This window comes from Pimephales promelas, chromosome 2, assembly GCF_988280905.1.
Source record: "Pimephales promelas chromosome 2, fPimPro1.hap1.1, whole genome shotgun sequence".
In the NCBI taxonomy this organism is placed as follows: domain Eukaryota; kingdom Metazoa; phylum Chordata; class Actinopteri; order Cypriniformes; family Leuciscidae; genus Pimephales; species Pimephales promelas.
Window position 1 is genome coordinate 34,627,787 of NC_142770.1, and position 27,306 is coordinate 34,655,092.

Genomic DNA, 27,306 nt, shown 5'->3' on the forward strand with positions numbered 1-27,306 from the left:
TAAAACATGCCTATATGGTTTATTCAGTAATGCTTTACAATAAGATTCACTAGTTAACATTAGTTAATGTATTTACTAACATGAACTAACAATGAACAATACATTTACAGTATTTATGAATCTGTGTTAATGTTAGTTCATATAAATCCAGCTGTTCATTGTTTGTTCATGTTTTTCACAGTGCATTAACTAATCTTAACTAATACAACCTTTAAGTTTAATAATGTATTAGTACATTTTGAAATTAATTTTAACTAATTATTGTTAATTCTTAGTTAATGTTAACTAACTAATGTTAACTAATGAACCTTATTATAAAGTGTTACCGTTTGTTCTTATATTGTGTACATGATCTATAGAGTCTTTGTATATTATTGTGTAATATACACACAAAAAAATCTAATCAAACAAAAGTCAAATCTTATATAAATGTGCAGTTGTGTGTATTTTGCAGTGTCAGTGCAGGTATATGAGGACTGATGATCTATTATGTAAAGGGCTTCACATGACATGAACATGTTGAGTCTCTTACCAGCGGCGCAGGATTACTGGAGAGTGGCGACGCCTCAGTTTCAGCTTCATTCAGCTCTGCGTTCTGGAGGATACACACACACACACACACACACACACACACACGCAAAACATACAAGTGACACACACTGTTACAAACACATAAAGTGTCACTGTAGATAATGTTCTCATCCCAAAGCGCCATATAGGACGCTTTTGCAAAAGCGTAAATATCCAAAGCACATGGCACCCTTTAACGTCAAATGAGACGCAGATATATTTGGGCAGAAGGCGCCCCCTAGTGGTCTAATCCTTACCCTACACCATACCTAAACTTAACCATTAACCGAAGCGTCTCATTTGACGTTAAAGGGTGCCATGTGCGTTGGATATTTACGCTTTTGCAAAAGCGTCCTATATGGCGCTTTGGGATGAGAACGCGTTGTAAAGGTTGTCTAATGATGAGTGAGAAGCACAAAGCGGGACATCGTGTGTATTGCGACCTTATTTTCTATTATAATGAGGATATACATTATAGTTTTAAGGTTATTTTATAACTCCCGTTTAATGCTTTTAGTCTGAATATTTCCTTTTTCCACATCTATACTGAGACATTTGGTGTATTAGGAGCACATTTACCAGTGTGATGTTCTCGTTCAGATGTCATCACGATGTTTATGGGTAAAATGACAGCAGTGTAATTCACACAGTTCACCACAGGAGGGCGTCCAGATAAAAACAAATGTTCGTCTTAACCCTAAAATCGTATTCTGGACAAATGTGGGCAAAATAGTTTTGATTTATTTTTAAAAATACTTCCCTTGATCTGAGCGGTACAAGACTTGGCTGCTTTTCCTAAGTTTGCCCCCTGAACACACACAATATTTTTTTTTTTTTGACTCAATTCTACAATGTTAAGTGGGTGGAAAAAAACCTTCTTAATCTTGTATTTGGGTCAAAAATGGGCACCCATAGAAATGAATGGGGAAAAACTGTAATTTAGAGCATTCTAAAATAAGCCAAAATAAGACACCGGGTGACAGCAAAGTCACTTCATCTTTAGGTTTTACATTTGCCAACAAATACTACATCGTGGATTAAAGTCCAAATTTTGTTATACATTCAACACAAAATAACATTAAAATGTTCTCGCTGCATTTTTTATTCTGTTGCGCTTATATTTTTGTCTGTTATTAAAACGTCTGAATCAGCGGGGCTTTATAAGAATAATTCTTAATCAAGCTAGTTTTCCTCTAGAGTTAGCCTACTGCTGTAGAAAAAATGTTTCAGTGGTGTAATTAATACATTTTACCACAGGAGGGCGTTTTCAATTCAAATTTAAAAGTACGTACAATTATTATACCATAAATAAAAGGGGTCATATGTTTCATGTGGTAACGAACGATTTATTTAACACGAAATCAATGTAAAATAATGTAATGCAAAGTTTTCCTTTGACTTGAATTAACTAGAAGTAGGTAGACATTTTTAGGTAGAAATAATTAACAGGAGTGTAATTCACATGAATTCACCACAGTTCGATCAAGACATTGGACTTTTTAAAATTACATAATGTATTTGTTTATTTTAACAAATCGGGAGGCAGTATACAATACACAGAGAATGATACAATCAATTTTTCATAATTTTCCCTTAGTTTATACATCCAACAATATATTTCATTTTAAAACTACATGTTTGCCAGAGGTTTTCAATTATTTATCAAAGGATTATAATCAATGCAAATAATTTAATAAAAGGTTTTAATTAGATAATTAACAGCAGTGTAATGCACACAATTCACCACAGGAGGGCGTTTAGACGTGAGTCTTTAAATTTATATTACAGATATAAGAATATATTTCCATTAAACAAAATCAAACTTTTCTAGATTTTTTTTATTATGCGCGCTTTAAATTAATAATTTATCAAACAATGTGAAATAAATGCAAAGTAAGTGCAGAGTTTAGTGCAGTTTTCCTCTGGCGCTCTGAATACGGTTCAGCAGTGTAATTCACACAGTTCACCACAGGAGGGCGATTAAACTCCATTTTCAACAGGATATCGCAGACAGGGGCGGCGCTAGGGGGGCTGTTTTCAGTAAAGCCCCGAATGTTTTTATTTCCTTGCATTGTACACACCATCACTGAGAGAATTTAATTAATTAAATGTATATTTCTCGACTCTCGCATCACAGCGTCCGTCAACATACGCATTGACATTCACAACCGACAAGAACCGCCCACTCAGGCTAGTGCTTCTGACTGACATGTAAACTGGCCAACTATTCTCACAAAAATCATGTTGTTAAGTAAATGCTATTTATTAAAACAATAATAGAGCTGAGCTTGCTAACCATGTCTGAGATGAGTCAAGCAAGGAAAGAAGAGGGTGCGTGGCATTGTGATTTTATTTCTTGTATCGTGACACATACATGGATTTCTCTGGGTTAAGCCCCAGATATCCACTCACCCTAGAACCGCTCCTGATCGCGGATGCAAAATATATTTATAGAAAATTTGAAAGGTAATTGCCAGATGTTTTACTGCGTCACATGGCAACCAACAATTTATTAAATGTTATAAAATATTGTAACTCAAAGTTTTCCTCTGACTGCAGTCACAGCTGTAAAGTTGCAGCAGTGTAATTCACACAATTCACCACAGGAGGGCGACTGGCTAAGTTGTCTTGTTTTAAAGTTTTAGTGCTTAGCTTTTTGTGTTCAAAATGTTCAAAGGTTTATATAATGAGCGAGTACATGTATCAGTTGTCCAAATCGTGCTTTGTCTTATCCTGAATCACTGTGGTACACCTATAATAAGCGTTTATATTCGGACTATTTTATACTGGTTCTGGTCTTACCGCTGCGGAGGAGCACAGGACCTGCGTGACTCGTCATTCATGTTTGGATCAATATTAAATTATACTCTAACTTAACGTTACCTTTGGCTCGTGGAGAGAATAATATTCGTTTGAACTTTTTTCATTTCACGTGAACACACACCAGAATTCTTGCAGAGTCGATTTATCTATTTCGCTGACTCAAATCTTTAAATGTTTATGGGTAAAATGACAGCAGTGTAATTCACACAGTTCACCACAGGAGGGCGTCCAGATAAAAACAAATGTTCGTCTTAACCCTAAAACCATATTCTGGACAAATCAAAATAGTTTTGATTTATTTTTAAGAAATACTTCCCTTGATCTGAGCGGTACAAGACTTGGCTGCTTTTCCTAAGTTTGTCTCCTGAACACACACAATATTTTTTTTTTGACTCAATTCTACAATGTTAAGTGGGTGGAAAAAAAAAACCTTCTTAATCTTGTATTTGGGTCAAAAATGGGCACCCATAGAAATGAATGGGGAAAAACTGTAATTTAGAGCATTCTAAAATAAGCCAAAATAAGACACCGGGTGACAGCAAAGTCACTTCATAACTAACTAATGTTAGGGAAATCTGTTAATGTTTTGTTGTGCATTCCTGAAAAAAAAAAATATATATATCGGCCAATATATCGGAATATCGGATTTTAAAACCAACAAATATTTGTATCGGTATCGGCCTTCAAAATCCTGTATCGGTCGAGCAATGTTTTCAAATAATGGTTAGCGATAGATTGTAAGTGGCAGACCTCTTGGAGCTTTTCTTAATCATGTTGCAAATAAATTTACACAAACTAATTAATGTTAACTGACGTAAAATGAGAGTTTACACAAATCCATTTACATCCATACACAGGACAGGTGACCTCTCTTCTTATTTCACCGCTTTCGCACTCATATCTGATGAGAAAAGCGTATTCAAGTATTAAGAATCACCCACTCAAGTTTTAGCAAACCAGGCAGAGAGTTTTGAGGCCCAAAATTGAGGCACGCCTTTTATTGCTCTGCAGTGACCTCCTTCTCACTGGTTCAGGTAGAAATTCACGACACACCCACTGCACTGTTAATGAGGATCGGTAGAAACGGTTGAACGTAGAAAGAAAACGGAGTATACGTGAGCAGGATCAGCGGTTTATGTTTTTTTTTTTTTAAAGCTGATACATTTTTGATATCTTCTTTTGTCAATCATTCAGTAAACAGGTTCTCAGAGGATATTTTAAACATGTATTTTCAAGAACATGTTAGGATGAGAGGCTGATGAATGTTCCTCCAGTGCAAGTCTCCTGGAAAAACCAGTCCAGATGAAATCACAGCAGCAAAGGTAAGAAACTGAAAATAAAGCATGCCTTCATTCAGTTATAAGTTTATTAGCAGCCCACATATTTATTTCCCATGATTTCCCGGTTGAAGAGTCGTGTAGCTCGTGCTGATAGTGCTTCCAGTGGGATCAGGACCAACAGGGAAGATGTGTCTTGACATGCCAGATTTTTTGGATTGTTTTCACAGCAAACCTTCAGTTGTATTGCAGTAAAACTACAGTATTACTTCTGAAAACTGCAGTCATTTTTTGTAAGGGCGTGGACTGTTGAAATTTTAATGTTACCATTATAATCAATGATTTTAGACCAATTCCACATTAATTATCTGACGGTTTGTTTATTCCATCAGAGTTGTAATTTTAATTACATTCCATTGCTCGTTTACATAATAGACCGGTGTAGTATCTTTTCAAGAAGCCGACTAGTTCAAGTGAATACTTTACTTAATTTGTTGCAACACACAACACACCATTCCTCCCATGTCTTCACTCCCTCTACCATCTTCTTCAACTGTTTTCCAGGACAACACCTGTAATAGACTGACACCTAGTGGTTACTCCAAGATACTACATCCCGTCCTTCTTAAGTTAAATACCTATAATATTACTTAAAGAATAAAACATTATACCTCCACTTCACACTTCATTCAGTGTCTTCAAGTGACTTTCTTGACTTATGCCAATCACTAATATATCATCTAGATAAACAAGTACTTCAAGAATACTTTGCAACAATCCCTCCATTGTTCTCTGGGAGATAGCAGGAGCTGAAGCAACTCCAAAGGGCAAACGATTATATGTGAATAACCTGTTTTGTGAATTCACTGTCAAGTATTTCTTGGAGCTTTCAACCATGATGATGCACATTTATGATGGACAGATGCACATTTATGATGGACAGATGCACATTTATGATGGATAGATGCACTTTTATGATGGATAGATGCACATTTATGATGGACAGATGCACATTTATGATGGACAGATGCACATTTATGATGGATAGATGCACATTTATGATGGACAGATGCACATTTATGATGGACAGATGCACTTTTATGATGGACAGATGCACTTTTATGATGGACAGATGCACATTTATGATGGATAGATGCACATTTATGATGGACAGATGCACTTTTATGATGGATAGATGCACTTTTATGATGGACAGATGCACATTTATGATGGACAGATGCACTTTTATGATGGATAGATGCACTTTTATGATGGACAGATGCACATTTATGATGGACAGATGCACATTTATGATGGACAGATGCACTTTTATGATGGACAGATGCACATTTATGATGGATAGATGCACTTTTATGATGGACAGATGCACATTTATGATGGACAGATGCACTTTTATGATGGATAGATGCACTTTTATGATGGACAGATGCACATTTATGATGGACAGATGCACATTTATGATGGACAGATGCACATTTATGATGGACAGATGCACATTTATGATGGACAGATGCACATTTATGATGGACAGATGCACTTTTATGATGGATAGATGCACTTTTATGATGGACAGATGCACATTTATGATGGACAGATGCACATTTATGATGGACAGATGCACATTTATGATGAACAGATGCACATTTATGATGGACAGATGCACTTTTATGATGGACAGATGCACATTTATGATGGACAGATGCACTTTTATGATGGATAGATGCACTTTTATGATGGACAGATGCACATTTATGATGGACAGATGCACATTTATGATGGACAGATGCACATTTATGATGAACAGATGCACATTTATGATGGACAGATGCACTTTTATGATGGATAGATGCACTTTTATGATGGATATATGCACATTTATGATGGACAGATGCACTTTTATGATGGACAGATGCACTTTTATGATGGACAGATGCACATTTATGATGGACAGATGCACTTTTATGATGGACAGATGCACATTTATGATGGACAGATGCACTTTTATGATGGACAGATGCACTTTTATGATGGACAGATGCACATTTATGATGGACAGATGCACTTTTATGATGGATAGATGCACATTTATGATGGACAGATGCACATTTATGATGGATAGATGCACTTTTATGATGGATAGATGCACTTTTATGATGGACAGATGCACATTTATGATGAACAGATGCACATTTATGATGGACAGATGCACTTTTATGATGAACAGATGCACATTTATGATGGACAGATGCACATTTATGATGGACAGATGCACATTTATGATGGACAGATGCACATTTATGATGGATAGATGCACTTTTATGATGGACAGATGCACATTTATGATGGACAGATGCACATTTATGATGGACAGATGCACATTTATGATGGACAGATGCACATTTATGATGGATAGATGCACATTTATGATGGACAGATGCACTTTTATGATGGACAGATGCACTTTTATGATGGACAGATGCACATTTATGATGGACAGATGCACTTTTATGATGGACAGATGCACTTTTATGATGGACAGATGCACTTTTATGATGGATAGATGGATAGATGCACTTTTATGATGGACAGATGCACTTTTATGATGGACAGATGCACTTTTATGATGGACAGATGCACATTTATGATGGACAGATGCACTTTTATGATGATAGATGCACTTTTATGATGATAGATGCACTTTTATGATGGATAGATGCACTTTTATGATGGACAGATGCACATTTATGATGGACAGATGCACTTTTATGATGAACAGATGCACTTTTATGATGGATAGATGCACTTTTATGATGGATAGATGCATATTAATGATGGATAGATGCACTTTTATGATGGACAGATGCACATTTATGATGGACAGATGCACATTTATGATGGATAGATGCACTTTTATGATGAACAGATGCACATTTATGATGGACAGATGCACATTTATGATGGATAGATGCACATTTATGATGGATAGATGCACTTTTATGATGGACAGATGCACTTTTATGATGGACAGATGCACTTTTATGATGGACAGATGCACATTTATGATGGACAGATGCACATTTATGATGGACACATGCACATTTATGATGGACAGATGCACTTTTATGATGGATAGATGCACATTTATGATGGACAGATGCACTTTTATGATGGACAGATGCACTTTTATGATGGACAGATGCACATTTATGATGGACAGATGCACTTTTATGATGGACAGATGCACTTTTATGATGATAGATGCACATTTATGATGGACAGATGCACATTTATGATGGATAGATGCACATTTATGATGGACAGATGCACATTTATGATGGACAGATGCACATTTATGATGGACAGATGCACATTTATGATGGACAGATGCACATTTATGATGGACAGATGCACATTTATGATGGACAGATGCACTTTTATGATGGATAGATGCACATTTATGATGGACAGATGCACTTTTATGATGATAGATGCACATTTATGATGGACACATGCACATTTATGTTGGACAGATGCACTTTTATGATGGATAGATGCACATTTATGATGGATAGATGCACTTTTATGATGGACAGATGCACATTTATGATGGACAGATGCACATTTATGATGGAAAGATGCACATTTATGATGGACAGATGCACATTTATGATGGACAGATGCACATTTATGATGGATAGATGCACATTTATGATGGACAGATGCACATTTATGATGGATAGATGCACATTTATGATGGACAGATGCACATTTATGATGGACAGATGCACATTTATGATGGACAGATGCACATTTATGATGGATAGATGCACATTTATGATGGACAGATGCACATTTATGATGGATAGATGCACATTTATGATGGACAGATGCACATTTATTATAACGGCTCCTGAATGTTTTCTCCAGATCAGAAAAAGTCACGCTTCAACTGATGCCTTCGATGTCTTTTATATTTAATGTCTTCTTCTCAAGAATCATGACATTTTACCATCACAAACATCAAATGGACACCGTGAAAAAACTGAAAATAAACCAAAATTACAATCAAATTTGTGAAGAAGTGATTTTTCCATGACGTTATTCAATTTAGCTTATTACTTCAAATCAATACACATCAATACACATAAACGATAAACAAGATATGTACAAACATACCGTGTGCCTTCTAATCAGGATTCAGGAGACATTAGGAGACATATTTTGATCAAAACTCTTCTTAATTTCACACCTCTCAATTCGTGTGCGACACCTCATGTCTCTCAGTTTCTTCTTTCTTTCCGTGTTCACGCAAAATCAAATCACATGACCAGTACGTCTTATGTCACTCATTTTCTCCAGTAGGTGTCACTATTACCAAACTATCATGCAAATAAAATACAATTCCCAAAAGAGTATTATACAACATTAATAAAACAAACAAAACAAAACTTTCAAAAGAAGATGAATATTCAGCAAGAAAATACACTATGTGCGACAGCTACACTGCCACCAAAATTACAAAGGATTTATGTCAGTAATAACTTGAACAAATTAAATGAATCCTGTAATTTTCTTATGAGCTGTCACTTAACTTGCATTCATCTTCCAACACTTTCACAACCAGTGTTATTTAACCATTATTTGAATTAAACTATTTTAGATGCGTCAAAACTAATCCGTTTAATCCCATTTTTAGGTTTCACGCATTATTTAAGAGTTGTTTTCAACTATTACTACTAATTTTTGGATTGGACGCTCCAAAAGGGATATTTGTGTCAATCGCTCACCCTTTTTTCCTAACTTCCTTTGTCCCATTTGGAGTTTAACCTTTCGCACCAACCCATCATCGTCTGCACTTGTCTCAACGACTCTAGCTAGTCTCCATTCATTTCTGGGAACATTGTCCTCTGAGAATTACTACATCTCCAACATGAACATTTCTTCTAGGCCTGTGCCATTGCTGTCTGAGGCTTAAGTTGGCCAGGTATTCTTTGCGCCATCTGCCCCAAAACTGTTCCGACAGGTACTGCACTCTCCTCCATCTTTTCCTAGCATACAAATCTTCCCGAACAAATTTGCCAGGAGGAGGAAGAGGCACTGAGGTCTTCATCGTGAGCAAATGATTAGGTGTCAAAGGCTCAACACTCTCTGGGTCATTTATTGTGTTTGTGGTAAGCGGACGACTATTTACAATTGACATTGCCTCGTAGAAAAATGTTCTTAATGAAGTGTCATCCAGTCTTCCTTTAGCTTGTGCCAGAACAGCGTTCATCACACTCCTTACAGTCCTTATTTGGCGTTCCCACACACCTCCCATATGGCTTGCTTCAGGAACATTCATAAGGAAGTCACATTGTTTGCTTGCAAGATAGGTAGTGATCCTCTCTTGATCCAGATCTTTCAAACCTTTCTCCAGCTCGTTCTTAGCCCCCACGAAATTCATGCCTTGGTCGGATCTGATCTGTCGCACAGCTCCTCTGATTGCTATGAAACATCTTAAGGCATTCAGAAATGCATCGGTGGAAAGATCTTCTAGCATCTCTAAATGTACAGCCCTGGAACTCATGCACGTAAACAACAGTCCATACCTCTTGAATTCTTTCCGACCTTGTTTTGTGTAGAAGGGGCCGAAACAGTCGATACCAGAATACGAGAATGGAGGTGAGGGTTCCACTCGGTCAGCTGGAAGGTCAGCCATACGTTGTTCTTCGACTGATCTACGCATCTTTCTGCAAGTAACACAATTTTTGATGTTCTTAGCCACTACATTGCTTGCACCTAATATCCAATATCCATTGGCTCTGAGCTCATTCAAGGTTTGACCTCGGCCCTGATGTTGAGTTTTCTTGTGACAATGGTCAAGTATTAGTTGTGTGACGATGCCTTCCTTAGGAAGAATTACTGGATGTTTCAACTCAAATGCTGCGCTAGACTTTCTTAATCGTCCTCCAACTCTAAGCAGTTCATTCTCGAGAATGGGATCAAGTTGGTATAACTTGTTATTCTTTGGCAGCTTAGCAGGGTTTTGACTCAGCAATTTCAGTTCTTCTTCAAAGGCTTCTCTTTGTGCTGCCTTGATGAGCACAAGAGCTGCTTTCTGTTTCTCCTCTACACTAATGGACCCTGACTTGTCTTTGTTTACCAGTCTTTTGATCCTAGCAATAGTTTGGAGAGCTTTATTCCAATCTGAGAATCTTGAGAGTCTTTCAAGAAAGCTACCTCTTACACAGGAATCTGTTTTCAGGACCTTTACCTCAGGATCACCTACAAGAAGCACTGGGGATTTTTCATGAGTGCTAATCTCTCGTTCCCATAAGAACTTGGGACCTGTTAACCAACTTGAATCCATCAGGTCTGCCACCTTGAGACCCCTAGATGCACAATCTGCAGGATTTTGACTTGTTTCCACGTAGAACCATTGTCTTGGATCTGAAGAGTCTCTTATTTTCTGTACACGGTTAGATACAAAGACATGGAAGCGCCGGGCCTCGTTCTTGATATACCCCAGCACCACCTGGGAATCAGTCCAGAAAAACTCCTCATTTACCTTCAGATCAAGCTCTTCTCTAAGAACATGACTTACTGCCGCAGAAACTGTGGCTGCGGTCAGCTCAAGGCGTGGTATGCTGAAAACCCTTGAAGGAGCTACTCTGGCCTTACCCATGATCAGTGCACAATGTACTTGTTCATCAGCAACAATCCTGATGTATGAACACTGGCCATAACCCTCGCTGCTAGCGTCTGAAAAATGATGTAGCTCTATTTTCTGAATTCTGCCTATATTTCCAGGAATTAAGCATCGTGGTATTTTGACCTTTTGGAGATTCTTCAAGTCATGAATCCATGCATCCCACTTTGGCTTCAGATCAGAGGGAAGAGCTTCATCCCATCCTACCCCTCGTTTGCACATCTCCTGGAGCACTCTCTTCCCAGTCAAGATATAGGGAGCGAGAAAACCTAATGGATCGTACACACTGGCAACAACTGACAGAATTCCTCGTCGAGTGGCAGCCTTTTCGTTCAGGTCAACTTTGAAGGAGAATGTATCAGTCTCTATGTTCCACTTTACTCCCAGTACACTCTGCATTGGAAGCTCATTGTAGTTTAGATCGACATCCTTCACTACACTGGCACGTTCGCTCTCTGAAATTGCATTCAATACTTCTCTGCTATTAGACACAAACTTGTGTAAACGCAGTTTTCCCTTAGCCAAGGCTTCTTGCGCTTCACTAACCAACTCGTTGGCCTTCTCAATGGAATCAACGCTGACAAGTCCATCATCCACATAGAAATTTTTGCGAATGAAGCTCGCTGCCAGTGGATAGTCCTTCTCATATTTGCTGGCAAGATATTTCATGCCGTAGTTCGCACAACCTGGAGAGGAGGCAGCTCCAAAGATATGCACTCGCATGCGGTATTCCTTGGGTTCCCTTTCGGTGTTCCCGTCTTCCCACCATAGGAATCTCAGGAAATCACGATCATCTGGACTGACGTGAAAGCGGTGGAACATCTTCTCCACATCACAGGCAATTGCAATCTGATGCTCACGAAATCTGCACAAAACTCCAGTTAGAGCATTTGTTAAGTCTGGTCCTGTGAGTAAGTGGTCATTTAGACATGTACCTTCAAATTTGGCTGAGCAGTCAAATACCACTCTTATTTTTTCCGGCTTTCTGGGATGGTACACCCCATGGTGCGGAATGTACCATACATTGCCTTCTTTTGATGTAGCATCTGCTTCTTCGGCATCACCATCTCTAAAGATACTATCCATAAATCTCAGATAATCTTCTCTGTACTTGGGATTTCTCTCCAGTTTTCTTTTCAAATGTTTCAAACGAACCGTAGCAAGCTGCTTATTGTTCGGTAATTGAGGACGCTCTCTGAAAGGTAAGGGCATTTCCACATGTCCTTCTTTGTTGTGTTGAGTCATTTTATCCAACTGTTGAAGAAATTGAATGTCCTCCTGAGATATTGTCTTTTCTCTTGAGTCTGTATCCCGAAAATCTGCTTCTAACGTCCTTATTACAGCAGCAGGAGTGATTGCCGGGAGTTCCTTCACAGAAATGCGATGACAGAATCCTGCTATGTTTCTAGAGCAAGTATGGGGTGTTATGGATCCCACTATACTCCAGCCTAAGTCTGTTTTGACTGCGTATGGTTCATGATCCTTCCCTGATATCACCTGGGTTGGCTTCAGAGCTCTTGGACAATCAAAGCCAATTAGAAGACCTACAGGACAATTTAACAAATCTGGCATCTCGTCTGCAACACTGAGCAGATGCATCCATTTCTGAGCCTTTTTGCAAGTAGGAATGCTATCTCGTTCCAAGGGAATGTATTCTCGAGTGTATACGGGTGGCAACTCGATGTACTCTTGCAGACTATAACCTCTCACTCTTAGTCCAATAGCTCTCTGACAATTCTCTATTGAAGCTCTATCAGTCATTGTGGACAGCTTTAATTTCACAGGTTCTGTGTTTGCTTGAAGTTTATCACAGATGTCTTGATTGATAAAGGTATTACTGCTCTGCGTGTCCAGCAATGCGTAGGCTAAGATTTCTGTGCTGTCCTTTGTAGCACAAGAGAGCCATACTGGAACAATCATCGAAGTGTGATTACCATTATCCATCTCCACACTGCATAAGCTAGTGGAAGCCCTTTCATCAGATGAATCTTCTGGCTTTCCTCCTTGAGAGCGTTCTTCGTGAAGTGGAGAGGGGTGACTCTGCCTGCAGATGTTGCAAGTAGCTCGCTTTCTACAGTTTTTAGAGACATGGCCGACTCTGAGACAAGCAAAGCACATCTTGTTGTTGAGGACAAACCTTTTCTTCTCCTCAAGAGGCATAGCTGCAAACCTTTCACATTTGTATATGAAATGATTTTGCTGACAGCAGACACATTCTATTTGTCTATTATCCCGAGTGACCGAAGGGCTTGGTTTGGAGCCTTTCTCTCTTTCCAATGCACTCCTTGCAATGGGTTTAACATTTTGTGTCAGAGCACTGGCCTTGATACGTTTCTGCTCCTTGTCAGACTTTTCATCTGCATGTTTTAAAGCAAATAGAGAGGAAACAGGATTACATGCAATACGTGCCTCCTCTGCCACAAAGTCTGCAAACTCAGTGAAGCTGGGGTATGGCTTCTCTTCATCTAATGCCTTAGTGACATACCTATTCCAGCGAGTTGTTATCCAGTCAGGTAGTTTCTGAAGCAATTTCTGGTTTTCTTCACAATCGTCCAAAACCCTCAAACCATGTACATGAGGCATTGCATTTTTGCAAGAGATGAGGAAATCACTAAACTCCCTTAATTTCAGTGATTCTTTGGGTCCAAGTTTTGGCCAATTGTTTAGCTTTGTTCTAAACGCTCTTTGAACTACAAAGGGGTGTCCATAACGTTTGTTCAGGGCATCCCAAGCTTGTGTGTAAGCATCCTCATCACTCCTATAAAATGTTCCCTCTAGTACACTAAGCGCATCTCCACTTATGTATCTTTTCAGATAGAACAAGCGATGTCCTGGGCTTGTACAGTTTGTTTCGATCAAGGCTTTAAAGCAGGTGCACCATTCAGTGAACTTAAGTGGATCACCCGTAAACGTGAATGGCTCTGGAGCTGGAAGTTTAGTCATTGCCAGGGATTCTTTTAGAGCTTTCACTAACAAGACATCATCTACTCTTTTCTCAAGCTCTTTTTCAGAGCAAGGTTGAGCTGAAGTTTCTTGGGAAACCTTGATGCGTGAAACGTTTTCGTGATGCAGAGGAAACTGACTTGGAGGCATGGTGCTTTTTTCTTTAGCATCTCCTATTTCAGCATTCAATCTTGATTCCTCTTCTGCATACACACTGTATTCAGCTTCCATTACTTCAAGATCCCTTTGTTCCTCCAGCATTTTTAACCTCTCTTGTTGGGCTAGTACCTCTTTTCTTTGAGCTGAGATTTCCTTTTCTCTCTTTAGTTCAGCACGTTTCGCAGCCAAGCGTGCCGCTGCTTCCGCCCTTTTTGCTGACATATGACTTCCTTGCTGACTATCTCGTTCAGCTCTCGACACAGTTGAACCATAAATTGACCTGGCGTCATCTCTTTGCAGTAACTGAAGGAGTGTTTCCTTTACAGCTTCAGCATCAAACTCCTTTGTGCCAACTTCTGCGCATCGTCTTTTCAGTAGTGTAGTTATTTCACTAGTAACTGAAGTGCAGCTATCCATTCTCCTTCTTATATCTTGAGATGGTACGTTCAGTGCGCGAATACTCTCATAAATTTGTTTTAACTCTGCTTCACGTTTCTCTGCCGTCACTATCATATCATCTAACTCAGTTTGAGAGCACTCTTCTTTCAGTTTAGATCTGACAAATTGAGCTTCAGCTTTAAAGTTTAAGTAAATGAACATAAACTTCCGTTCTCTTTTTGCCAACTCGTCATGTTTAAACTCAAGCATTTTTTCTGTAGGACGCCTTTCTCTTTCTGATCGCCTAACTTCTTGCTCAACTTGTGATGATAATTCCTGGAATCTCGTCTTATTAACTTCCAGATCTGCATTAATTTCAGCTAAGCGTTGTTCACATTTTTCTCTACCAGAGGCATCAATTTCCGTTTCTAATTTCCCCTCTAATTCTGCCTTTTCTTCTTCAAGAGCTTGAATCACTTGGTCTAAGACACAAATGTCTGATCTATTTTGATCCATGTTCGTAACTTGATGTATACCACACTATTAAGCTTTAAACACTGATAACAAGCTGTAATGTGGAAATTGCAAAATGTCAGTTTTTAAACAAGTTACACACTTCTATCTATTTAGAAAATTATCAAATGCAAATATTTGTTTAAACTATTTGCACAATTTCAACCAGAATAAATGTTAAGGCAACCAAGAAATTAAATTTCAAGTTGAAAAGACACAGTCTGACCTTCAAATCCAAAGGTAGCAACTCTTATTGACAGCTACATTGTCCGAAAACTTTGCAACGTTGCCGCCTTGTGGCTGTCGGTCGTCACTGCAGCAATATCTTCTTGCGTTGCACTTCAGCACAGCAAGGGATGCAGTCACGCGAAAGGCAATAGTTTCAATGCGACGAAATCGCGTTGGACAATTGAATGGCGACGTCCTCACTTTCACCAATGGCTGTAGTGTTCTACCGGGGTCGACTGAACGTTGTAGGCGCTTCACATCGAGGTCTGGCGATCTTCCTTTTCCACGATGAACTCTTGCACTCTTCCAGGCAGGGTGAATGCACGTTTTTTCACTATAACGGCTCCTGAATGTTTTCTCCAGATCAGAAAAAGTCACGCTTCAACTGATGCCTTCGATGTCTTTTATATTTAATGTCTTCTTCTCAAGAATCATGACATTTTACCATCACAAACATCAAATGGACACCGTGAAAAAACTGAAAATAAACCAAAATTACAATCAAATTTGTGAAGAAGTGATTTTTCCATGACGTTATTCAATTTAGCTTATTACTTCAAATCAATACACATCAATACACATAAACGATAAACAAGATATGTACAAACATACCGTGTGCCTTCTAATCAGGATTCAGGAGACATTAGGAGACATATTTTGATCAAAACTCTTCTTAATTTCACACCTCTCAATTCGTGTGCGACACCTCATGTCTCTCAGTTTCTTCTTTCTTTCCGTGTTCACGCAAAATCAAATCACATGACCAGTACGTCTTATGTCACTCATTTTCTCCAGTAGGTGTCACTATTACCAAACTATCATGCAAATAAAATACAATTCCCAAAAGAGTATTATACAACATTAATAAAACAAACAAAACAAAACTTTCAAAAGAAGATGAATATTCAGCAAGAAAATACACTATGTGCGACAGCTACATTTATGATGGACAGATGCACATTTATGATGGATAGATGCACATTTATGATGGACAGATGCACATTTATGATGGATAGATGCACATTTATGATGGACAGATGCACATTTATGATGGACAGATGCACATTTATGATGGATAGATGCACATTTATGATGGACAGATGCACATTTATGATGGATAGATGCACTTTTATGATGGACAGATGCACTTTTATGATGGATAGATGCACTTTTATGATGGATAGATGCACTTTTATGATGGACAGATGCACTTTTATGATGGATAGATGCACATTTATGATGGATAGATGCACATTTATGATGGACAGATGCACTTTTATGATGGATAGATGCACATTTATGATGGATAGATGCACATTTATGATGAACAGATGCACTTTTATGATGGATAGATGCACTTTTATGATGGACAGATGCACATTTATGATGGACAGATGCACTTTTATGATGGATAGATGCACATTTATGATGGACAGATGCACTTTTATGATGGACAGATGCACTTTTATGATGGACAGATGCACATTTATGATGGACAGATGCACTTTTATGATGGATAGATGCACATTTATGATGGACAGATGCACTTTTATGATGGACAGATGCACTTTTATGATGGACAGATGCACTTTTATGATGGACAGATGCACTTTTATGATGGACAGATGCACATTTATGATGGACAGATGCACATTTATGATGGACAGATGCACATTTATGATGGACAGATGCACATTTATGATGGACAGATGCACATTTATGATGGACAGATGCACTTTTATGATGGATAGATGCACATTTATGATGGATAGATGCACATTTATGATGGATAGATGCACTTTTATGATGGACAGATGCACTTTTATGATGGATAGATGCACATTTATGATGGATAGATGCACATTTATGATGGACAGATGCACTTTTATGATGGACAGATGCACATTTATGATGGATAGACAGAAGAATTGTCCTTACCGTATGCTGCTAAACATGTCATTCATCTCCATCTAACGTTCATCATTCTTTTTGTTTTCTTGTTTCTGATGGTTTTCAGCTTTCTCTTTCTGCAAATTGTATAGTTGTACTCGCGAAATGACCCCGCACCCAAAATACTATCAAAACACTCCAACTCAGCCTCTATTCTCCGCAGATGAAACAAAAACCTTGAAAAAATTATATACGATCGGGCCAAATCACAGAGATGTCGATTCGCACGGGACTAGTATTATCACAGAACCTCGGTGTTCGGCAAAATATAGTAGGTAATTTGCGGGGGAATTTTTACTTTACAAATTACAGACATGGCCGATTCGCACTTGATAAAGATCACAGACAAACTCTGCAATTATTACATATTACTACAGGTCACCGATAATACTAATCCCGTGCGAATAGGGCTATAGTAGGTAATTTGAGGGGAATTTTTACTATATACTATGGTAGTCAATGAGACCAGAAACTGTCTGGCTACAGATATTCTTCTAAATATCAGAAAATCGTCTTAATTCATTTGAAAACGGTGAAACTCAACTGTTTAACTCTGGGGGAGTTGTAAAATGAGCCTATTTCCAAAAAAAAGTGGAGTATCCCTTTAACTCTGACACCGGATGTAGTATCTTGGAGTAACCATTAGGTGTCATTGTATTATAAGTGTTGTGTTTGAGCCTATTTCCAAAAAAAGTGGAGTATCCCTTTAAGGATTAATTTGATGTCTCATGATATGATGTTATATCACTTTAATGAAACTCTGTCTGTGTGATTGAACAGGTTCAAATGAAGAGGAGGAAGAAAATCAGCAGAAATCACAGATCAGCAGAAAACAAGAAGACTGAGAGAAACACGGAGGACAGAAATGACACACAAACCAGTGAATCACGAGAGGAAAGAGGACAGACACGTGTTTGATGTGACAGTATGAAGAAACTAACGCCAGACTGTGAGTGTTTGATCATTAACTTTATAATATTTTGACACATTTTTGAGTTTCAGTGTTAGATTTCTGTTGTTTTCTCTCCTGTCATAAAGTGTCACATTCAGACAAATTCATCAGACTGACTTTCTGCAGTCATTAAACATTTACAGATTGTGTTATTGATCAAGATCACAATACATATAAAAATTCAAAACAAAGTATATGAGGATAATGTGCATATATGTGTATTTTTCTAGTGTCCTGTGATCCAGATGAGCCTGTAAAGAGTGATTCTCATCAAACCCTTCATCATGTTCTCAAGAACACACATCACTGACATCTTCATCATCATCATCATCATCATCACTGACATCCATCAGCAGTTGAAGACCTGGGGCCGTATTCACAAAGAATTTTAAGGCTAAAAGTAACTGGCGAATTTAGGAGAAACTCCTAAAAATAAGGGGCGTGTCACTCCTAACTTTAAGACTCCTAATTTTTTTCACTAAGAGTAATTCACGAAGCATTTTAGCCCTAAAAGTAGCACCTAAGTCTGGGACGGCTTAAAAGAAGTCGAGAGGACTCCTAACTCACTAAGACCTTTTCACAAAGGATTGTAGCGCATACCAGCGCCTCTCGCAGTCGTCCGGGGTCCGCGACACAGGCGGGAATGCTGCATTCATCTGCAAACAAATCCTCTTCATGTCTCACGCTTAGTTTTGCTTGATATCCCAGCGCTGAATTTCACTTTTATTATGTTTTTTTTTTTTTTCTAGCACCAACTGGGTCAGCAGCAGTAACTGATCCTGTGTCCAGTTGGGCTTTCTTTTCCATTTTGGCGAGTTCATAATCCACTGTCATTCAACTATTACATTACATTATGGGAGCAACATTTCCTAAGTTATTCGCTGTCAAAGTGACGCCAAAATGAATGGGAGTCAATGGGATGCTAACAGCAGGAGATGCTCTGCTACAATGGCGGCTCCCGCGAGGCTTCAACTTACGGCTGATGGATTACACACTTGTCTCGGACACATTTCTAACCGGCATGCATCTCGCGCTGATCACCGGTGATCGGTTCTGCGCAGATTTTGCTCATCTTAAACAAGCCTCATGTCTGAGGTAATGTAGCTTAAAATGTCATTGTTGTTTTGAAAGAAAGAAAAAACGGCGTAAGAGCGTGTCTTATGCCCTCAGGTAAGTTAGCTCACACACTGTTAAAATCAGCCAATCCCGTTTCAGAATCGCAATACACACACACCCACGCACACACACACACACACACACATATATATATATATATATATATATATATATATATATATAAGAACGTTTGTGCCAAAAGGGTTCTTTCTTGTCATTATCATCATTTTTTTGCATAAAACGTCCTTTGCAGTTGAGTAAACAACCCTATGCTACATAACCCTTTTTTTCAATCACCTGAGCTGGAAATGTCACATGACTGACTCTAGAGCTGCAGGGAAATGACATTAGGTGTGTTCGACATCGGCTGCGGCTGGATGCAACCGATCGGCGAGATTAGCCGCGTGCAGGCGGGGAGGAGCTGCAAACGGAGACGTGAAGTCGGACACTTTCTGGTTCCCGTAGTTTGCTGCAATTACGTCAGTCATGGCAGATCACGTGGTGTTTGCTTTCTTTATCGCAGATGAACTGGAAGCGATAGAAATTCCATTATTATTGCATGAAATTGAGCACAATGAGCAACGAAAGTGAGTAAAGGTTAAATGTGTAAGGAGTATCTTTTTAAACAATTTATAGACACATGATCAATTTACTTGTCAAGTTACTACCAATATCTGACAAATGTTGAATAAAACTACTGTATCGATACAGTCTTTACAATTCTGCACTGTAGTCTTTGCAATGTATTACTAATGTAATGGGTGGGTTTTGTAATCAATAGCTACTGTTGCTTGCCTTTTATTAATAATATTAATTATTATTATTTTGGTATAAATAGAAAATTACTCATTCTGACAAAAAATAATGGAGTGTTTCTCAAATTTCAACACTTATCTATACACCAATTATTTCATTAAAATCCCCATTCAACATAAAACACTGATAATAGAAGTTTGACTATACGTGTGTTCAATTAGGCTACATGCATATACTGAGTGCAATTCCTCTTCTTATATAGAATGGTTCCAAAAATAGACAATTTTGTGGAGGATGTTGTCCCTCTCTACAGTCCCTCAGAATTTAGAGGTCATTTCAGGCTCACCAAAGAACAAGTGGAGGTTTGTATTGGTTAATATAAAATTAACAATTACCAGTGTGTTAGCATGTTGTCTTGATAACCTTTTTTTCTACCTTTGCAGGATGTCATTACTATCCTTGGTCCTGTTTATATGAATTCACAACAGACCAAACTTCCACTCACAAACAGTGTTCTTGCCTGCCTTTGGACATTGGCAAATCAGGAGTCATATCGTGGGGTGGCAGATAGATTCAACATGTCAAAATCCACTCTTGCCAAGCATCTCCATGAGTTTTGTTTTAATGTGAACAAATACTTGTCCCACCACATTTCCTGGCCCAGAGGTCAAAGGCTGGAGATGTCAAAGTTAGGGTTTAACGCAGCAGGTTTCCCCAACACAGTATGTGCAGTGGATGGGTGTCACGTTCCTATAATGAGACCCCACTGTGATAATCCCCTAGCATACATGAATAGGAAACAGTTTTATTCTGTAAATTTAACTGGGTTTTGTGACAGTCAGCGACGTTTCTGTCACATCAGTGTGGGTCACCCTGGTAGTTGGCATGATGCCAGAGCATTTCGTTTAACAGAAGTTTGTCGTCTTCTTGAAGAAGATCCTCATTCCCTTGTTCCACCGGGAATGCACATAATTGGGGATTCTGCCTACCCTTTGTTGCCTCAACTTATGAGGCCTTTTAGAGACAATGGCCACTTGTCTGCTAGGCAAAGAAACTTTAACAGAAAGCTCAATGCAGCGCGTGTGGTCATTGAGCATGCATTTGGCATTCTAAAATCTAAGTTTAGGAGGCTCCATTGCCTGCAAATGAGAAGCATTTCTAATATCAGTTCAGCAGTCTCAGCATGCTGCATTTTGCATAATCTTTGTTTAGAGCCCAGTGATCAAGTTGCTGTGGTAGATGATGGTGTTGATGATGAACCACACCACCAGCAACCCCACAACACTAATGCATGTCATCGTAGAGACCAGATTTGTGGCCAGATCTGATAAATGTATACTGAACATACAAAAAATTCAACAAATAATAAAAGAAACAGATTTTGTGTTGAAATAAAGACATTTATTTGTTGAACATGATTAGTTTCTCATTTGAAATGGTGTTCTTTGGGGGGGGGGGGGAAGAAACATTTTGGGGAAAGCTGCAAATCAAGAGAAAAAAAAAATCTTTAAATTATTGACGTTCATGTGGGTTCTGTAATAAATGCATGATTTGCTCTTGTCTTTTCCCCATTTTCTTTAGCTCCTCAACAATTGTTCCCAAGCTGGTCAACATCTTTTTTTCAAAGGACCTTCTGCGCCTCTCCTTAAGTCGCCGCCATCTCTCCAGATCTGGCCTTACCAGGGACTCAAGCACAGCAGTCCTTCTCTCAGCATGCTCTTCATAAGCCTCCAGAAATTGTAAGGGTTGTTGTGATCGTCTTTGCCTGCTTGTATTTGGTATGGTAGAGGTTCCGGACTGTTCATCTATACTAGCCCCTGCTGGCTGGTCTTGGGAAGATGATGTGGGCCTACTTTTGGAGGAGGTCTCTTCCAAACCCAGAGGTGTGGAGTGAATGGTGCCTGGTAATGCGGTACCGATTCCCGATGACCCAAACAACTCATCCATTAGCTGGTGGGGGTGAATTTCAAATGTAAAAAAATAAATAAATAAATCAAAAAATAAAAATAAATAAATCAATGTTTCATGCAAGACTAGAAAATGTTATTTCAGAAACAAAGTAAAGCAGTCTTCAACTTACTGTATAGTACTCCCAGGTGATCTTCCCCTCCCCAGTTGCACGGCGCCTGTCTTTTACCCTTTTATAAGTGGTCAACATGTTTGCTAGTTTTTTCCTAATTTTCTCACTGGATAAGTTGTAGCCCTTTTGTGAGAAGGAGTTTTGCAATTTTTTATAGAAAGCCATTTTGTTCCTAAAATAAAGTTGCTGATGGGTTTTTGTAAGGTCCAGTAGAAATAGTGTCATTTGATGTGTTATTTCTGTAAAATGGAGGGGATAAGGAGATCAATAGATTAACACTACAAAACAAAGAAAAATGTAAATTAATCACAGCATTTACATTAATCTTCCTTATATTATTTGATGAAATACCTTGAGATTCATGCCTGTCTGACTGGAAGGAGGGGGATGAAGGTTGAATGGATTCTGAAGGGTTTCCACACATTGCACCAGGTTGCAGAGTGGCAGGCGGTGGGTACTTGACAGTGGAGGTAAGTAGTACAGGGGGCCTAGTGGGGCACTGGCTGGTTGATGGTGGTACAGGGGGCCTAGTGAGGCACTGGCTGGTTGATGGTGGTACAGGGGGCCTAGTGAGGCACTGGCTGGTTGATGGTGGTACAGGGGGCCTAGTGAGGCACTGGCTGGTTGATGGTGGTACAGGGGGCCTAGTGAGGCACTGGCTGGTTGATGGTGGTACAGGGGGCCTAGTGAGGCACTGGCTGGTTGATGGTGGTACAGGGGGCCTAGTGAGGCACTGGCTGGTTGATGGTGGTACAGGGGGCCTAGTGGGGCACTGGCTGGTTGATGGTTTCACAAAACTGAGGTTTAGGGGTACCGGTGACCTAGTGAGACATGGAATAGGAGGTTGGAGGAGCTTTGCAGCAGAAGCTGGGCCACTGAGGAGAGCTGTTTGGAGAGAAGATGTGGTCAGTGTCACCCAAGAAATAATTCCAGTATATTCTTGTTCATTTAGTAAATGTGTACATTTTGTTTCAACAGCTGATACTTGCTCCATGACTGAAGATAGGAACAATTGATCTGGGGGAATAAATTATAATTAAAACACTTGCACAAATCATTGGTGACTTGTAATTATTTCACAGTTATGCAGTTTACTTACCATTTTGCATCCTTTCAGCAATGTCCTTGGAAACTGTTAGCATGACAACATTACCTTTGCTGTCTAACACATTAATGGTTACATTGTCCATTTTGTAGTGTGTTGCAGGGTAATCCAGGTTATTTATATATCCCAAGGAACCATGGGACCATAGCCAACACCTGTTGCATTCATTATTACTAATAGTTAGCAACAAATGCAATGACCCTTTTAAGTCAACCAGTTTTGGCTCAACATTAATTAGTAGTGATTTCCATTGTTTTTGTGATTTAGTGATTTTGAGTAACTTTATGTATTTACCAAGGTATTAAAACACTTTTGAGATGTGTGTTTAAGTGGTGTTTTGGACAAGATAACATATTGGATATAAATTAGCAGTTTGACATGGGTGTTTCTGCTAATGCAAAATGATAAAAGTTACCTTAAAAAAATATATATATATTCCCTTTTTTTAAAGGTTTAGCAACATGATTTACAGTACCCTTCAGCTGAGCTCTTTTTAACATTTGAGACAAAACATCATTCATTTTCGTATACAAAAATACAAACAAACACATTTCATAAGTTGAATATACAGCAAGTTGTTAGCAGTTTGTTAACCACATGCAGGTGAAGTATAAACACAGCAAAATAAACTAGAGAATATGAAGAAACCATATGAACAAATGGAGGAACATGATGTATTATGTATCATTTATATAAAAACATACATTTAGAACCACATAAGATTGTATGTTTTACAAAAAATGATTAACTTAAAAAGATTAAAATTTGAGTTATTAAAAAAAGCTCATTTGAATAGGTTATGCAGCTGAATAGGCTACTGTAAAAGGTTTGTATGAAAAATAATGCCAAATAAACATACAAAAACCCTATTGGCTTTTAACAATAAAGTGAGTACAGTAAAACAATATTTCATAAATATGATTTATAAGATAAACTGTTTTAAAAGTCCATATATGAGAATTTCTTGAGCTGAATTCGTCGCAATAAACTTGAAACGCACGTCATCAGTGTTGTCAGTGAATCCGGCCAATCGTGGATCAGTTGTGTCGTCATCAGAACCTGTGCAGCCGCTCTTGAGAATCTGCGCTGGCTGAATCCTGCGGCTGCTCTCGTATCGCTCTCGCGGTACTTCGATAGCATACGTCACAGTCACGTGGAGTCAGCGCTGCATCAAGTCGGACAAAATTTCTAACCGGCATGCACTGTTTCAAGTCAGCCGACGATCGGTCTGCGCAGAGCTGCATGAAGTCGAACAAGCCTATTATCTCACTACTGATTGGCTGATGAATCAACTCATTATCATCTATATAGGCTACTGTAATCTGAACAATACTGTATAACACTGTAAGATAATATTCTGTAATCATCCTTCATGTGTTCATTGTTTCTGTCTAAATGAATATGTGCCGTTAACTACTGTAACTGCATGATTGAGTTATCTGTACATTTCTGATGTGTGGACATTACTGTGTCACAGTATGTATAATGACTTTACAAATAAACGTGAAAATAAAAATAAAAATCTGAAGTAACCCTGAGATTGCCCTTTGACCCTGTCGTGCAGTCACGTGTCTCCCTCTACAGGACATCATCAGAATCAGGGACGTGCACAGGAATTTTGAGGGGCAGTTGCTCTGACCTGAAAAAAGGGCAACCCCCCTCCTCCCCCCTCACGGGCTATATGAAGGAATATATTCAGTTGAATTTGTCACCTTCCAAATTGCCTTATCTGGCCGTGTTTATGTCCAAACGCAATGCCTCATCTTATGGTCTTATTATTATTTATAAATATTGCAAAATGTCAGAAATGAGACAAATGAGCAAAAGAGTTCCTCATATTGTTGTTTATTGTTTTTTTAAATTATTATTATTTATTTATTTATTTGAAAAGAAATTATCTGGATTGAATGGAAAAACTCGAAAAATAAAAAACGCTTAGATTTCGGGAAAAAATACAATCCTTTTTTGCCAATCCTGACCTCCCCCTGGGGCCCTAAGCAAAATTCTGCTAAGGGACCCTCTACCTGATCTGTGATGCCGTGAGCCATGTAAACCATTTGCCATTGCCACTCAATACCGCCCAATCCTCCCTCCTTTAAACAAAACAGTCAAAGAATAAGTACAACAATATAGAACAGAATGAGGTTCAAACAATATTTACTGAATAAAGCATTTTATAGAATGTTAAGATAACAAGTGAATATTAACGTAAACTTAAATAAGAAGAAAATAATAAAGTACAACCCTGAACTTTGGCTTTGACGTTTTTTTCAGCGTGGATCGAGGCAAATGAATCATGTTCACCTTGAAAATAATAAATGTTTTTTTGCATTTTAAATATTAGACCATTTCTCAGTGATCGTCAATAAAACAAAATTCCATTTTTCTCAGTTTAATGAAAACCAATAAGTAAGTTTCAGATTAAGTGTAAGTTTCACGTTTGAGGGGGTTTAAACCGTGACATCTACGTGTTTTCAAAAGTGCACCAAAGTGATTATTTCACGTCTTGTCACGATACCGGGTTGAAGAAATATAGTCTAGGCCACTTTTGTTTGATATAATCACAACAAATTAACGCAAGAATGGGACTTGAACTCAGGTCTTCTTGATTAAAGCCCAACGCTTTATCAACTGAGCCACTGCATCTGTTGAGTTCAAGGATGTATTGGACGCGGTTTTATTGCAGGTTTGGTTTTATTTGTTGGAAAAATAAATATAGAAATATAATTTGACACAAGAGGGCAGTATAGCCCTATTTATGGTTCTGAGTTTAAACTAAACCGTGACATCTACACGTTTTCCAAAGTGGACTAACGTGATTATTTCACGTCTTGTCGTGATACGGGTTGGGCACTGAAGTTACAGGAGTTTCTTCCCGTTGCTAAGCAATGGAACTAGGTCGAGTATTTAAAAGGTTATGGTTAACACGGTTAACGTGGTTTAACGTCGATGTAATACGTTGTTTTAGCGTACCTTTTGCTAAAACGAGGAGCTGGGGGACGCCGGAAAAATAGACATTTTACTCATTAGGCTGCTTCATTAAAAACTTGACATTTAGACGCTTTCTTCGGGGTGGATCCAGGCAAATGAATCCTTTTCACCTTGAAAATTATATATATATATAAGCCTATATATATATATATATATATAGGCCTATATATATATATATTGCATTTTAAATAATAGAACATTTCTCAGTGATCGTAAATAAAACATAATTCAATTTTTCTCGGTTTAATGAAAACCTGACATCTACACATTTTCCAAAGTGGACTATTTAGGCTGCTTCATTAAAAATGTGACATTTAGACGTTTTCTTCGGCGTGGATCCAGGCAAATGAATCCTTTTCATCTTGAAAATAATAAAAAAAAAAATCTTTTTTTTTTTGCATTTTATATTAGACCATTTCTCAGTGATCGTCAATAAAAGAAAATTCAATTTTTCTCGGTTTAATGAAAACCAATAGGTCGTGATGGTTTTAAGTGTAAGTTTCACGTTTGAGGGGATTTAAACCGTGACATCTACACGTTTTCAAAAGTGGACTAACGTGATTATTTCACGTCTTGTCACGATACCGGGTTGAAGAAATATTGTTTAGGCCACTTTGTTTCATATTTTACTCATTAGGCTGCTTCATTAAAAATGTGACATTTAGACGTTTTCTTCGGCGTGGATCCAGGCAAATGATCCTTTTCACCTTGAAAATAATATATATATATAGGCCTATATATATATATATATATATA

The 27,306-nt window shown here is 38.3% G+C and overlaps 2 protein-coding genes and 1 long non-coding RNA gene across 4 annotated transcripts in view; 1 reads left to right on the top strand and 2 right to left on the bottom strand.

Moving 5' to 3' along the window:
• LOC120475522 (ribonuclease inhibitor-like) overlaps nt 1-27,306 on the bottom strand; it is a 457,326-nt gene that overhangs the window by 391,167 nt on the left and 38,853 nt on the right. The window lies entirely within an intron of this gene.
• On the top strand, nt 4,468-19,171 carry LOC148997256 (uncharacterized). Its single transcript, XR_016146058.1, has 3 exons — nt 4,468-4,715; nt 18,331-18,499; nt 18,733-19,171. It is a non-coding gene; the product is annotated as an uncharacterized LOC148997256 (long non-coding RNA).
• Nucleotides 21,763-23,460, bottom strand: LOC120485561 (uncharacterized). The gene is made up of 4 exons (XM_039681384.2): nt 23,418-23,460; nt 22,806-23,339; nt 22,455-22,693; nt 21,763-22,324 (listed from the first exon to the last, which is right to left on the bottom strand). Exons 1-4 carry the CDS (start codon nt 23,446-23,448, stop codon nt 21,887-21,889), a joined length of 1,242 nt encoding a protein of 413 aa, XP_039537318.2. The 5' UTR covers nt 23,449-23,460; the 3' UTR covers nt 21,763-21,886.